Genomic DNA, 15,494 nt, shown 5'->3' on the forward strand with positions numbered 1-15,494 from the left:
TATAGCAAAATAACTAAAAAATTAAAAATATTCTCTTAAACCCCACAGCAAATAAGATAATTTCTATTTAAATTTACAAATTAATTAATATATTTAAAAATACCATTTACCATTTTTGCAAAAAAATTATATTTCATAATAAAAATTTTAAAAAGTGTTTTTAAAACATATTAAAATATCAGGTAATTTTGAAGTATATGCTGATATTGGGAAAAAAAATTGGGTTTTAGGCCGATTTTTGTGATATTTAGGGGAATAAGCCAACTTTGGAGATGTTTCTCTGTCCAAAACTTTTTTTTTTGTGTTCGATGTTGAAAATTTGGGGAGAAAGATTTATTTGTATTTGTGTTTGAGGTAGACATTGTGATAGTTTTAAGGTATATTTGAGTTCATGGTGATGTGATAGCACTTAAAGACCAATACATTTCATCTATCATCACCTTAGAAACATATTGCATTACAACTCATGCTTCAAGTTCATAGTGCTTATACAGTCACAGGTTAAAGGATAACTAAGGCTCCTAGTTGACGATGATTATGCAGTCACGAGTTGGAGTATAACTCGGGAGCCCAGTTGGCAGTGGTTATGCAGTCACGGGTTCAAGTTTCATGATACCAGAAAATGATGCTTTATAAGCCCTATACATAAGTTTGAGACCATAATTATAGGAAAAACAGATAGACTTTCTAATATAATCAACTTATTTTGTTTCTCCATCTCCACCAAAAGTAGTATCCTTAACCTAATTTTTCAAAACCTATGACAGAGTTGGATGCAAGATGACTTTTAGGAGGGAAGTGACTATGGCGGTGGAGAGAAGATAAAACTCGAGTCAAGATGGTAGTGGTTGTAGTTATTAATGAGTTCTTTAATTATAACAATTATTGTCGGCCTAAAAGGACTTTCATCTTTTCTCCACCGTCTTAGTCACTCCTCCCCTTGAAAGCCCTCTTACCCCAACACCGTCATAGGTTTCGAATAAGGAGGTTAAGGATACTAGTTTGGTAGAGATGGAGAATATCAAAAAGTCCTTTAGGTAATCGGCAAGTGATTTTGGTTTTAACATAAGGTATACAAGAACGAATGATGTACTTCTTACAACCTATACCAGTGAAGGGACATCCAACTGGGGTTGATAACAAACATGGAGATAGAATGAAGAGGGAGCTAAAAATAAAGAGGGTTCTAAATCTGATAATGATCCAATCCGGGAGTTCGAGCTAAGTGGTTTGGAAATTGCATTATCTTCTAAACCAGAAGAGAGTGGTTCTAACGGTGAAGATCCGAAAATAATGGAAGAACCCATTTAGATTTCACATCATATGCACCTCTGGCCTACATGCATAATGTCAGCCTCCATGTTGAAGGTTGCTTAGAATTTCTAGAATTCCCTCATAGAAGACTGGACCATGCAAGTTCTTCTTTAAATGTCAGTGATTTACAAGTTAGAATTGAGTTTTCTTTGAAAGATTTTTTTTTTGTTGCAGTAAAGTGGTACACCATAAAGCATGGGGTCAATTTCCATGTTAAAAAAATCCCAATTAGAAAAATTTGAGGCCAAGTGTGCAATACGTGACAATAGATATTCATGGAAAATTATGATATCTGTGAGAAAAAAGATGGAGTTCTGGACAATTAAAAAATATAATGCTCCACATACTTGTGTTGTCGCAGGTATATCACACAATTATTCAATATTAGAATCTGACCTTATCTCTGATATTGTATTACTCATTTTGAAATACTCATGTTATTGTAGGTATAACACAAGATAATTCTAAATTAGATTCTAACATGATCTCTGACATTATCTTACCTATGGTGAAAACGAGTCCTAGGATTCCCGTGTTGGTTTTGATTGCCAATATTCGTAGCCAGTACGATTATACCGTGTTGTACTACATGGCATGAGTCACAAAATAGAAGGCTATGGAAAATATGCATAAAATGTGGGATAAATCATATAATGATTTGTGGCAATAGTGTCAGGTACTGAATCGGTATGTCCTAGGTTTTGTAACTGATCTGCAAATGAGCTTTGCATATTTCCACAATTGTTTGGTCCAAAGGAATAGAGTTTTTCATTGTTTGATCCAAAATCGTACCTATGTTCCCAAATGTAGATATATTTCTCATGGAATTTTGCCCAATCTTCGTTGGTTCTCCCCTGCAAGTCGACTTTGTGTAGTTCTTCAATGTCCTAGGATGACGTCGTAATACTTTGCCTAAACTCGAACTGACGCATCACTCGATCAAATTTGTGCATCTCCATCGTCGCGAAAACTATCAATGGCACCTTCACATGCCATATATTGCGATTGGCCAAAAATTTGATTCTTGAATTCTCGGATCAACGTATGACATTCATTCAAACTATAGTACAAAATTATAAATATTATTATCCACCTAATACTAAATTTCAAATCCTTACATAAATATTATATAATTTAAAAATTCAAAAACTAACATCAACTTTCAATCATTAATCTAACAGTAGCTGTTATCTTCGAGCTTGTCCATTATACCAACATGATTCGAGTCATTGTTTCACCTATTCAAATAATATGTTATTTCAAAAATATAACAATGAAAACAATATTATGATAACTATATTATCTAATGAATTTTACATTATTACGAGTGAGAAAGAATAAAGGGCATTTACTCGGGGACGAAAAAATGGTAGTTGGTACCATGCCCATGATTGTAGAAAGAGTATGCAACCACCGATTTTAATTTTTTGTGGTTGTGTCACCCGACACATCTCTCGGTACAATGTGGCCAACACAACTAATCCCCAACTGAGTTACCCCTGCTTCTTTCAAGTCGACGAGTTGTATTAGCCACCTTAAATAAACTAGATTTCAAGATTTGTCGGGCATTAGAAGACCCCCAATACCTCTTTTCAATGGACTTGTGAAGTTGTCGATATAATTGAAATTTTCTTCCAACCATTTCATCTCTATCAGGCTCCTAAAAAACTTGTTCGACAGCTTGCCTAATAGTTGCTCACAAATTGTGCTCCAATCGCCAATGACCATTACCCTCATTACAACTGATCCATCTACTAGTTAATCGAGCTGTAAAGCTACGTTTTAGAGTGTAATTGTACACTCACAACAAGGAAGATGGAATGTGTGTGTCTCGGGTCTTTATCTTTCTACCAAAGCGTTGATAAGTGTGGGATCCAAATTAGTCCCCTTGAGCATACGAGATAGGTGCAAGAATCTCACCTCTTACAAGTGTTGTTCAATAACACGTGGTGCCCTTGTAGTTAAATTGTGTATGTACGTCTCTAAAATCTGATATTCGACTTAATTATATAAACATAAAAAATATAAAATTAATAATGTTAACAACTTAATAATGAACTTAATTAAAATTTAAAAAATTAAAAATATTTTCTTACCATTTACAATTTGACGCCGAAAACGTGCATGCCATCGAAACAAATAAGCCGAATTGCAATTATAAAAATGAATTAAAAATAAAGAAATTACGAAATATAAAATTAGAACAACAAGATTTTGAGAGAAATTAAATGAAAATTTGAGAACTAAAAAGTTGAGAGAATTGAGAGAAGGAGACTTGAATGCAAAAAGAAAAAAGTTAGTTATTAGAAAAAAGTTTGCAATCGAACTTTTTTACTATTGGCTGAAAATACGTTTTGCTGAACAAATTTTTTATTTCTCTCTTAAATTGACCTATTCTCTTAAATATTAAAAAAAATAATCTAAAATCCTAATTTTTTTCCTAAAAACGAAGTATATATAAAATTTAACCCAAAAACATCTAATAATTTCTGACAAACTCATAAATTAACTCGTATTTTTGTCATTATCCTTTTATCCTCCTGTAACACGTTAACTTATATTGAGAAATTAGGCAGATTATTTAATATTTAATTTCGTGGAAATTGTAAATTAATAACTTAATTAACTATGTGAGTTGTAGTCCACTTCCACTATATAAAACATCATTTTCTTTTTTCATCAATTTTATTTTTTGTAAAAAAAAATCCTTACCATAATCATAACAATTGATTAAAAAAGGAAACATATAATTAAAAATTAGTAGTTAAAGAATTAGACGTTTGAATAATTAATTACTCTAACCCATAGTGGTATTTTTCCATTTTCCTTTGCTAATTCTGTATTTAATAATGGGGATAATCCAACTCAAGATTTTATTCAAGAAACATTGAGCATTTTATTACTCAATCTATGTGTTATATTTATTGGAAAATAAAGAACTAATTTCGTAATTATGTGTCTTAAACCTGAAGAAAACTCATCTTTTTAACACAAAACAGTGGTAGAGGACCCCATTTATGTATTAACCAATTAATCACTGATTAAAATGAAAATGAAACAAACTTTGAATCTAATTAACCACTAATTAATTACTATTACACCTTTTGGCTTAGGATTTCTTTTTTCATTTTTCTACAAATATCTAGATTTAAATAATGGATATAAAAAATTAAATTAACATGAATAATAAAGGAATTGAAATTGAAATTAAATTATTGGATTTATGTAACAGTTGAATTCAACCGCAACCCGATGCAAAAATAATATTAAAGTTGCAGTTTTTCATTAAATATTCAGCGACAACTGAGGTTTACACTTTTAGTTTTAAGAAAATCAATTAAAGAGGTAAAATTTGAAGATTAAAAGTGTTTAAAAATGGATAAAGCTGGGATTTATATAATTTTTGTTAAATATATGAAAAAAAGAGTAAAAAGCAAGGAAAGTAGAGAGAATCTAGAAATTCTGTTTCTATATATTTATTAAATAATAATATCTGATTATAGTATAGGTGTAGTTTCTGAAAAACCCAAGGAGAGAAAATTAAATAAAAATGAAAAAATAAAATGTGAGAGAGAAGAAGTAAAGAAAAAGGTGAGAATAAAAATAGACCGGATATTGACAAATTTCATGTCACTGTTCTTAGAAGGGTCGTTTGTTTGTGTGAAAGATTTCATTTCTTATCTGGGATCTCTCTCTTTCTTTCTCTCTCTTCCAAAACCAAACCAAAGCAAATCAACTCTTCTTTTTTTTTTGCCCTTTAAACCTTTTTTTTTCTCTCTCTCTCTAGAAACATAAATTAAAATTTAGAACTTCAACAATTATTCCTTGTTTAATTTTTTTAAGAGAGAGAGAGAGAGAGAGAGAGAGAGAGAGAAGAGAGGTCCTGTAGATCGAAATCTCATGCTGTTTGTTAATTCAATCTGATGGTGATCTAAGCTCCTTTAATGGTGTCAGGAGAACATCCACTTGGTTGTTTTTTTAGCTGTATATTTTTTGTGGGGTAAAGATTTGTACTTTGTTTATTCTCTGGGGAAGTTTGGGAGCTATGGGTTATCTTTGATGCGAAAGTAAAAAGAGCTAAATCCATGGGAGAATCTTGAAGGAAGGGTGAGGAGACGATGTCGGTCTGAGGTAAAATTCTGTTATTTTTTTCCTACACTCTGTTAATTTGACTTATAGATTCTTTTTTAAAAAAAAAAGCCTATGATTTAGTCAATTGGATTTTCTTTTCTTTTCTTTCCTTTATTTATTTTTTCCTTTTTGCCTGAGTTTCCCCCCTTTTTCCAAGTCTGATAAGTTCTGGGGGTGGTATATGGCTTTGTAATTGAGTTATTTTTGTTTGCTTTTGATTTCCAGTTTATGGTTTCTGGATTGGGGTTGTTGGTAATTTTGATTTGATGGATGATCATAGCTTTTCTAATGAAATGCTTAGATGTTATTATTTGCTAATCTGTCATATAAATTTTGGTATTAGTTATGTGGGATCCAGTCTATTAATTTAGCATATTAATGTCCTATATGCTTCATAAATATAATAGGATTGTGCTTTCTTGATCATAGGGTTCCTAATTTTCTTTTTTAGCTCCTTTTTTTCTGCTGAATTCTGTCTTTGTCTGGGAATTTTCAATATGCTTATGAAGTGAGTATGGTTTTTAATTAATGATGTATGGACTTGTATTATAACTCCTAAATCTTGGTTTTTTTGCGTCTACTTTTGGTGGCATTAGTTATGAATTTATGATTTGATACCTTACCATAGATGATACTGCTAAACTTTTTAACATTTTAGCTGGAAGCCTGGAACTATATATAGGAACTATTTTAGAGTATGGACATATTCTACCAAAAAAAGGTGTGACGATTTGATGGTTTAATGGCTATTTTTATGTATGATTTCCGTGAGCTTCTTAGTTGATGAGACTGTTGTTGTAGCATGCATCATTTAAAGTGGGGATAACATCAATGAGGGCGATTTTTCTTCAATATTGTTTGGTAAATATAGAAGTGGTTCCTTCAATTATGTTTGGTGCCTTAGCAAGTTGTTAGGTTTTGATCATTCAATCATCGTTGAAGTTTTCTTATTTTCTATATTCTTTGTGAAACCACCGTTGGCGAGTCATTCAACTGGGTTTTGTCACTTTGATGTTATAGGTGGTTTGAAGCTCCTTCTTCTTCGGTTGCTTTTTGATTGTAGGCATTCATCTCATAATTGTTTGTGATTGTTGTTATTTTTGTTTGTTTTTGGGTTCATGCGGGATAGGATCTGTGCATTAGTAGTGGAAGGGTGTCCTATTTTGTTCCGATGACTAATGTTCCAAGTTTTTAAACAAAATCCAACTCCACTAGAGAATTTTTCTCGCATCTTTTAAAAAGTTATTCATACTAAGAGAAGTAGAGAAAATTTCTCTCTTTTGATATTTACTTGTAATTAATTAAGCAAGTAATTTCCTTAGGCCAATAGTTATTAAGATTCTAGTACTCATGATTGTTTATTTATATCGAATTACCTAGACTTATTGATTTCAGGAATGGGAACAAAAGTGCAGTCTAAAAGCTATCTTCCAGGATATTGCTCAATGAGGGATCTCAATGAGGACTCTAACAGTTGTAGCTGGCCACTTTATTATGGGGATAAAACCTTGACCAATGGTCGGTATTACAGTAGTTTTTTCCCGAGGACCATTGCCGATGCATATCCTGGGCATGATAAGGATGTTTTGAAGCGAACTATGCTTGAGCATGAGGCGACATTCAAGATTCAGGTAATGGGGTCTCTACTGTCTGTTAGCCTGTGTTTAGTTGTATAAGGCTTTTACGCGTTGCTTGTTTTTACTCTTCATTTTGTTGTGCAGATAGTTAAATATCTGAGGCTTCTGTCTTTATCCAGGTGTCTGAGCTTCATCGCTTGTACAGGATTCAAAGGGAGTTGATGGATGAAATAAAGAAGAAACAATTACAAAAAAATCAGATTCCTATTGGGCCATCATTGTCATCAAGCCCATTAGCTTCGCAAATTACAACTGAAAATGCTCATAAATGGCATATCCCCTTCCCTGAGGCAAACTCCATTTGTGCTAGACCATTGATATCTGGTGTTGAGCATAGTCATTCTCCTTTGAGTTTCATGAAGGCAAGCAGTATCCGAGCTGGTTCCTTTCTGTCACAAAGTGGAGGTAACTCAAAGGATGTTGAGGTGCTAGAGTGCAGACCCACAAAAATGAGAAGGAAAATGTTTGATCTTCAACTTCCGGCGGATGAGTACATTGATCCTGAAGAAGCAGTGCAGTTCAAGGATGACTTAGAATCTGGCATGTCAAGATTTCTTCCAAGTGGTAATGGGAATACCAGGCCTGAGAACGCTGAGAAGCTATTCCGTGGTGATGTTTGGAAGACTGGTTGCTCAGGCGATGCTTCAAGATGTTTGAAGGGTAAAAATAGTTTGGCCGACTTGAATGAGCCTATTCAGATCGAAGAAACCAATAATTCTGCATATTCTGATTGCCATGACGCCTATCATGGTGGCCGTGAACTGTCTGTGAAACCTAAGCAAGAGCTTGGTTTGTCAAAAGAAATTTCTGTCAATTCTCATCTTCGAAGTGATAATAGTTCCACAAATAATATACATGCTGAAAGCAATGGAAATGCTAGAGGATTCTTTTCCCATGTGCTTGAAGCAGGTCCATAGATAATGTTTTGTCTATTATTTTCTTGTTGGTGCTACACACACACACAAAAAAAAAAAAAGAAAAAAAAAGAAGTGAGACTTGGTCTTTGTCATAATTTTGCATGTTGTTCTGATTATCTCATGTGAATATTGTCTTGCTTTGCAGGGAATGGTAAAAGCAACTTAGTAACTACTTCTCAAGGTTTTCAGCCTGAGAAGTTCCCTGTATCATCTCAGCAGGTATGCGTTCTTTTTGACAAAGCTCGTGATCCTCCAGCTTTTTCTCTGACTGATCAAAGCAAGGCAGATCTCTCTAGAGAGAGAATGCTTCACGGTTTAGAAGTTCCAGGAAGGAATTGTGAAATCTCTAATAACAGTTATCCAGATTTAATAACGACTTCCAATATACCTAGTTTGAATCCATTTGCTTCTTCCAATGCGGTAAAGCAGTGGTCTCATTCAGTTTCCTCTTGGGAAAAGCCTTCTAGTGACCTAAGCCAAAAGTCAATGTCAGTTCAGAGTCACCCATTTTTTAATTCATCTGGTAGTAAGAGTTCCGTGATAGCACCCCAAAGCAATGGGATTTTTGGTGAGAAGTGGCAGACGAGTTGCAATTCTAGACTTAACCCAGGTTTTGGAGGTGAATTGCCCAAACGGAATGGATTTTATCATGGATCATCATCAGGGTCCAAGGAACCTGCAATTCGATTCAGTTATGATTACCCAGACTGTAGTAATGATAGTAAGGGGGTCTTTGAGCACTTCACCATTCATGGTTCAGCTAAGCTCTACAATTGCTCAAGTAGCATAGATATGAAATCTACAAGTGATGTGAATTTGAATGTGAGGCGTTTAAATAGTTCTTCTAATGAACCTTTTTTGCAACATGGTTATCAAATAGATGGAGGAAGAAAGCACGAGGACCATCCTCCAGGTCTGCCATGGCTGCGAGCCAAGCCTGCTTGTAAGAATGATGCCCCTAATGCAGGAATGGATTTGAACGTTGGAGAGTTGAGCTTCACTCAATCTTCTCCAAAGCAGTCAACCATTAAAAATGAGACTGGAAATGGTTTCAACCAAATTTTGATACAGGATATGAAGTCAGTTCCATTCTCCAATAATATCGGTGCCAGCAGAAGTGAAATAAATGAATGCCTGCACAATAAAAAGATTCTAGGGATTCCCATTTTTGAGAGATGTTATATTTCTAAGAATGAGTCTTCTTTTACCTCCCCGCACGTATCTGTTTCTCAGCCAGCTGAAGGTGAAGCAGAAAATAAGGGGAGAAATAGGTTACTTGATATTAACTTACCTTGTGATGCCACGATTCCAGATGTGGGCCAAGACACTGTTGCAGAGAATTCTGTCATAGAGAAGGACGTGAATACGAAGCTTTCAAGTTTCAGACCTGAAATTGACTTGAACTCCTGTGTTGATGAGAATGATGTTTCTTTTATACCCTCTGTTCCTAGCACCAGCATGAAGATGACTGGAGGGATAGATTTAGAAGCTCTGCCGGCTCCCGAGCCTGAGGATGCCATTTATGCAGAAGAATTATCGGGAAAGGCATGTGCGCTACTTCCGCAATCGGTGCAAAACAAAGATGATTGCTTGCAGGATGAAGTTTTTAAGAGTGCAGCTGAGGCAATAGTTGCCATCTCATCATCAGGTCTTTACAGCCATTTGGATGATGTCAATTGCAATCTATCTGAAACTGCTGAGATAGACCCCCTTAATTGGTTCGTCGAGACAATTTCCTCTTTTGGCGAGGATCTTGAGAGCAAGGTCGAGGATTTTTCAAGAGTTAAAGTTGGGGATCGAGATGAATCTTCATTGGAAGAGATTGATTATTTTGAATTGATGGTTTTGAAATTAGCAGAGACCAAGGAAGAGGATTATATGCCTGAACCTCTGGTTCCTGAAAACCCTAAAGTGGAAGAAACTGGGACTATTTCTTTGTTAACAACTCGAACGCGAAAGGGCCAGGGAAGGCGAGGAAGGCAGCGGAGGGACTTCCGAAGGGACATCCTTCCAGGCCTTGCTTCCCTATCAAGGCACGAGGTAACTGAAGATCTTCAGACATTCGGAGGGCTTATGAGAGCAACGGGACATTCATGGCAATCGGGATTGACAAGAAGAAATGCCACCAGAAGTGGGTGTGGCAGGGGGAGGCGATCGTTGGTAACAAACTCCTCTCCTCCGGCTTCGGTAGCTGCGACAACATGCACACCGTTGATGCAGCATTTTAGTAATATGGAAGTGGGGTTGGAGGATAGAAGCCTTACAGGATGGGGGAAGACAACTAGGCGGCCTCGCAGGCAAAGATGCCCCGCAGGTAATCCTCCATCTATTGTCTTGCATTAACCTAGTAACGGATTGAAAACAGGATTTTAATGTATTGATTGAGGAAAAAAAATGCTATAGAGGGAAGTAGTTCATTGTTTGCTTCATCGGCAGGTTTTATCAATTATCCATGGGGGTCTTGCCTTTTGTACATTTTTTTTTAAAAAAAAAAAAAATCATGAAATTTGGGTACACTGGATTGTGTGTCTTGGGGTGGTTAGGTTACAAACAACTTGTATTATCCATAAATAATGTTGGATGATTTGTTCCCAAGATACGTGGCACCGAATTTTACTTGTCTGGTTGGTTTATTTTGGTAAATGTCTGGAAACGTAACGCTATTACAGATAGAGAAGCATAAGCTAGATGGTTGTGTCTTTTTACCACAACAAAGATTAGGCATGTAATGTAAGGCAACCATAATTGTGATATAATAATGTCAAATGTTTGTATTTAATGAGGAATAATAACATTTGAAGCTAAGTGAGTTTGGACTAGACCGGGTGGACCAGGAACTGTTGGAAGTTCTGGTTCTGAAACTAGTTGAAACTTTAATGTGGTTTGAGGGGGAACACGTGAAGAAGAGGAGCGTGGAGGAAAATGTGACTGTAAGCACATACTAAATATGGTGTTGGAGTTGTATTTTAGTTAAGAGTGAAAATGTGACGATCGCATCGAATTATTGCTTTTGCCTTTAGGATTAGATGATATATTCTTCTTCTTTTGTATTGTCCAATCACCTTACTTCACCTATCAATTTCCCATGTCTATTTATCATCCAACTGACCTTTTCCTTCACTGCTACTCTTTTCCAATCTTTCTTCTTCTTATTAGAATGTTCAACTTCCAATTTTATAAAATTTTGACTATACTATAACTATTTATTTGATTTTTTTTTCTTTTTCTAAATTTTGATTTAATTTGTTCACTAATTAAAAAGGTTAGTTATAAGTAATTGAAAAGGCAAGCAAGAAATGATTGTGATAGTGTTATTTGTATCTATATACTTAATTCTCATACCTTTAATTTTTTTTTTTGTTAAAATCCTGAACAATACTTGTTTTAATTTATCATGGCAGGATAGAAAATTTTTACCTTTAGAAATAGACATGCTTATGGCTTGGGCCACCTAGGTTTCAAAATTGGGTTTAAGTAAAATTTAAGATTCTGGGTTGAGTTTTGGTTAAGATTTTTTTTGCTCGGCTCTAATATTATATTATAAAATAATTATATTAATTATATTATGTTAAATAATAATTATATTTATTTTAAATCATTAACCTAACAACTTTAAAATCAATTTCTTGTAACTTATAAAAAATTCTAATTAAATAACTCAGTTCAAAATATAAAATTTTAAAAATTTATATTTAGTACAATAAAATATTTATTATATTCATTTGTGTTTTTAATATAATAAAAAATTTATTATATTTATGGTAGTGTCTTTTAATATAAATATTTTTAATGTTAGAAAATTTTTATTTTAGTGTTTTTAGTGCAGTTAGTGTATTTTATATATATATATATTTTAAAATATTTTAAAATAAAAACTAATCTAATATGGGTGGGCTAGATCAAGTTTGGATTTATTTTTCTTAAATTGGGTCAATTCAAACCAAAAAAAAAAAAGTCTAATTTTTGGATCAGTACAAGCCTGAGCTTCGAGAATTGATCTAGATAATGGATCTAGTCTGACCCATGAGTAAATCTAGTTAAAAATGTTTTTTAAGAAAATTTAACGGTAATGTCTTAATTTAACTAATATCATTGTGGAAGTAGAATTAATTAAAATAGAAAGATTAAATATTAATTGTGAGCATAATAAAAAAAAAATCAAAATTGTAAATTTCATTATCTTATGGTGAACTATAGGTGCTCATGGGTCAGGCCGGGTTTGGGCTGGGCTCAATTAAAAATTTAGGCCCATTCATTGGACTCAGGTCGGGCTAGGCCCAAAAAATAGGCCTAAAATTTTGCTCAAACCTGGTCCAAATAAAAACGCTAAAACCCGGGCTTGGCTCGGCCTGACCTGCCTGTATTAATTTTTATATTATTTTATATAATTTTTAAATATATATAATACATCAAAAATACTAAAAAATCAAAATAAATATTTTTCAACAAATTAAAAATAAATTTTAAAAAATATGTAGACTTAAATAACACTAAGATAGATGTAACTTAACAAGCAAATACCTCTAAAATAATAACAAAATTAACAAATATCTTTAAAATAATAACAAAATTAATAATAAAATAAGTTTTATACAATATCCAAATAATAACAACAAAATAATAGCAACATAATAGTAATATGGTAATAAAATAGGAAGAAAACAACAGAAAATAACATTCAAAAACAAAAAAAAATAGCAGATTTTTTTTGTCATTTAGTGAATTAGGACCGGGTCGGGACCGGGCTAAAAATACCTTACTCGAGGCCCAACCCACATTTGTCCAAGCCTATTTTTCGGGCCTATATTTCTGCCCAAACCCTTCCACATTTAGAGTGGGCCTTCAGGCCAGGTCGGATAACTCGACCCATGAGCAGGTTTATGATGAACCGATTATTGAATTTTCATAAAATAGTAATAAAAAGTTTTCATAAATTTAATAATAAAATAAAAATATCATAACATTTTAACATTACTACGAATAATACTTAAATAAGAAAAAGAAAAGAAAGAGATTGCACTATTGAATTTTCTAAAATCTAACATTACATTATGGTTAATTTCCATCACTTTTCTTTTTGAACTTTTCAAAACGCCCTTATAATTTCCTTCATTTCTTAATCTTTTATCATTTTTACTTTTTTATTTTCATAAAATAAATTCTGTTCTATGCCTTTTAAATACAAATTGGTAAAGTTTCAAAACTTTTTTCATAAATATTTTTAGAAAATTTAATAAATAAAAATTAATCAATTATTTTTATATAATATTTTTAAAAAAATTTTAAATATAAATTGCTTATCTTTATAGGGTAAATTATATAGGGTAAACTATATTGGTAGCTACCTAATTATTAATAAATTTATTTTTTAGCTACCCAACTATAAAAAGTTACAAAATGATCTTCTAACTATTCGACTTATTTTGTTTTGGTTATCCAACTATCCAAATTTTCTTTTTAGTCATCACCCGTTAAATTACTTATGAAAAGATAACTTGACAGTTTCTAAATTTGGATAATAGTAACTTCAACCCTTAACATTTATATATTGGGTCAATTTAGTCTTTCTTTTAAAAAATTAACCCTCAACATTTACACATTATGTATTTTTTTTTACTTTTATTTGTGACATTGAGAGTTAATTTTAAAAGAACGAGAGAAAATGCAAATTATTATCTTGGGTTTTTAGAAGTTTTAATTTTTTGGTATATTTCTAATCAAAATTAGGTGATAGGTTCATTTTTTTGAAACTTTTTAAGTGAAAGGGTCACAAAGATAAGCAAATTCGAAAAGAAAAAAAATCAAATTACACAATGTGTAAATGTTGAGAATTAAATTTTTTTAAATCAAAACTAAATAGACACAATCTATAAATGTTGAGGGTTAAAATTGCCATTATGTTAAAAGTTGCCATATTATCTTTCCGTCAACCATTTAACAGTTGGTGACAAAAAAAAAAAATCAAATAGTTGAATGGCTATTTTGTAACTTTCCTTAATTGAGTGACAAAAGAAACTTATCAATAATTAGGTGACTCATTTTTGTATTATATAAAATTAAAATTACCTATAAATTAAATTAAAAATAAAATACAATTTGAGTCATTTTTTAAGTTGTAAACTGAAAACCGTCCAAAGAGGTTAGCAACATAACTGATTTTTTCTTCTCAGCCCTACATTACACAATATAATTTTTATTTGATAGCAACAGAATATAACTAAAGCTTAATGTCAAATTTGGAAACTGAACTTTGATAAATTTTTTAATATGGTACTTGAATTTTTTAAAAATTTGACTTTGATACCTGAACTTTGACGCTGTTTATCAATATAATACTTCTAATTAACGGTATTAAAATTTGACCTGTCAAAACATATGCCCAATTAAATGATGACATCTATTGCTTTTTTCATCGTTTTTTAAATTTGAACATGTATAAGTGACTTGAAAGTAAATAACCCTTTAATATATTTTTAACCCGAAAAAGGCCATTAATTTTTTTTTAGTTAAAAAAGAAAAAAGTAAAAGTAAAACCCAAAAAATGAATAAAACTCATCATCTTCTCCATCTTTACACCCACAACTCCTACCATCACCATTTCCCCACCATCGTTAGACCTCTCCAACATCTTCCATGATTTCTTTTTCGCCCAAATCAATTGATTTTCTCAGTATTCTCCTTTCCTCAATAACACAACCTGTGAAATTTTTCCCTTTTCAAAGACAGACATCCAAGGAACAAAAAAAGGAATGTTATCCCCTCTCGCTATATGTGTTGATGTTTTAGATTTTTAATTAATTAAATTGCTATATGTATTAAGGGTTACTAGAGATGTTCTGTTATTTTAGAGTTTTTTTTCAGAGCATTTAATGCTAGTCGACTGATTGATGATGGGTTTTCAATTTACTGATATGCAGTTAAGATGTAGAAGACGAAGTTTTTTCCCCCAAATTTTGGTTTATATTTTTTATTTGGGTTTATTTTTAGTTTATACATGACTAGGTTATGTTGTAGAGGAAATTGAATCAGGCTTAGTTCTTTCTTTTGCTTTGAGAGAACAATCATATACAAACTAACACCACAGTTCCAAGAAAATCAGAAAAAAAATGTCAAAGAATGGGAAGAAAAATAATGAAAAAATAAATTTAGGACACAAAAGGATTAGATATACGTGTCACAATTTAAGCAGGCCATGTGTCCTGAAAGTTAAAAAGTTAACTTAGTTTGATAAATGGCGTCAAAGTTTAATTTTTGAAAATTCAGGTACCATATTAAAAGATTTGTCAAAATTTAGGTACCAAACCTATAACTAAACCACCTTAAATTAGCAAAATCCTAAATTTACCCTAAACATGAAACCAAATTTAAAAAGATTCCAGTTGCTGTTAAAGAAAAAATGGAATCCAAAGACAAGAAAGTGTTTTCTAAGAGATGGAAAATTATAAATTGAAACAAATAGATACATACAATATAATACATGATCCCACACCGGACA

The 15,494-nt window shown here is 32.4% G+C and overlaps 1 protein-coding gene across 3 annotated transcripts; it reads left to right on the plus strand.

The window, feature by feature from the left end:
- The first annotated feature begins 4,898 nt into the window (after positions 1-4,898).
- On the plus strand, positions 4,899-10,477 carry LOC107960329 (uncharacterized). 3 transcript variants are annotated; one of them, XM_016896655.2, is made up of 4 exons: positions 4,899-5,445; positions 6,826-7,076; positions 7,202-7,991; positions 8,145-10,477. In XM_016896655.2, exons 2-4 carry the CDS (start codon positions 6,843-6,845, stop codon positions 10,340-10,342), a joined length of 3,222 nt encoding a protein of 1,073 aa, XP_016752144.2. In that variant the 5' UTR covers positions 4,899-5,445; positions 6,826-6,842; the 3' UTR covers positions 10,343-10,477. The 3 variants fall into 3 exon arrangements, with proteins under 3 accessions (XP_016752144.2, XP_016752143.2, XP_016752146.2); XM_016896654.2 differs by having other exon boundaries at positions 4,901-5,445; positions 6,841-7,076; XM_016896657.2 differs by lacking the exon at positions 4,899-5,445 and having other exon boundaries at positions 6,942-7,076; positions 7,167-7,991.
- Positions 10,478-15,494: the final 5,017 nt, after the last annotated feature.

Source organism: Gossypium hirsutum, chromosome A05 (genome assembly GCF_007990345.1).
Source record: "Gossypium hirsutum isolate 1008001.06 chromosome A05, Gossypium_hirsutum_v2.1, whole genome shotgun sequence".
NCBI classification, from domain to species: domain Eukaryota; kingdom Viridiplantae; phylum Streptophyta; class Magnoliopsida; order Malvales; family Malvaceae; genus Gossypium; species Gossypium hirsutum.

What these genes read in the sequence shown, in the direction of transcription:
- LOC107960329 (XM_016896655.2), top strand. Translation starts at nt 6,843, where the DNA reads ATGGGAACAAAAGTGCAGTCTAAAAGCTATCTTCCAGGATATTGCTCA. An exon ending in AGGCGACATTCAAGATTCAG is followed by an intron (nt 7,077 to 7,201) that starts GTAATGGGGTCT and finishes GTCTTTATCCAG; the next exon opens with GTGTCTGAGCTTCATCGCTT. An exon ending in TTCCCATGTGCTTGAAGCAG is followed by an intron (nt 7,992 to 8,144) that starts GTCCATAGATAA and finishes CTTGCTTTGCAG; the next exon opens with GGAATGGTAAAAGCAACTTA.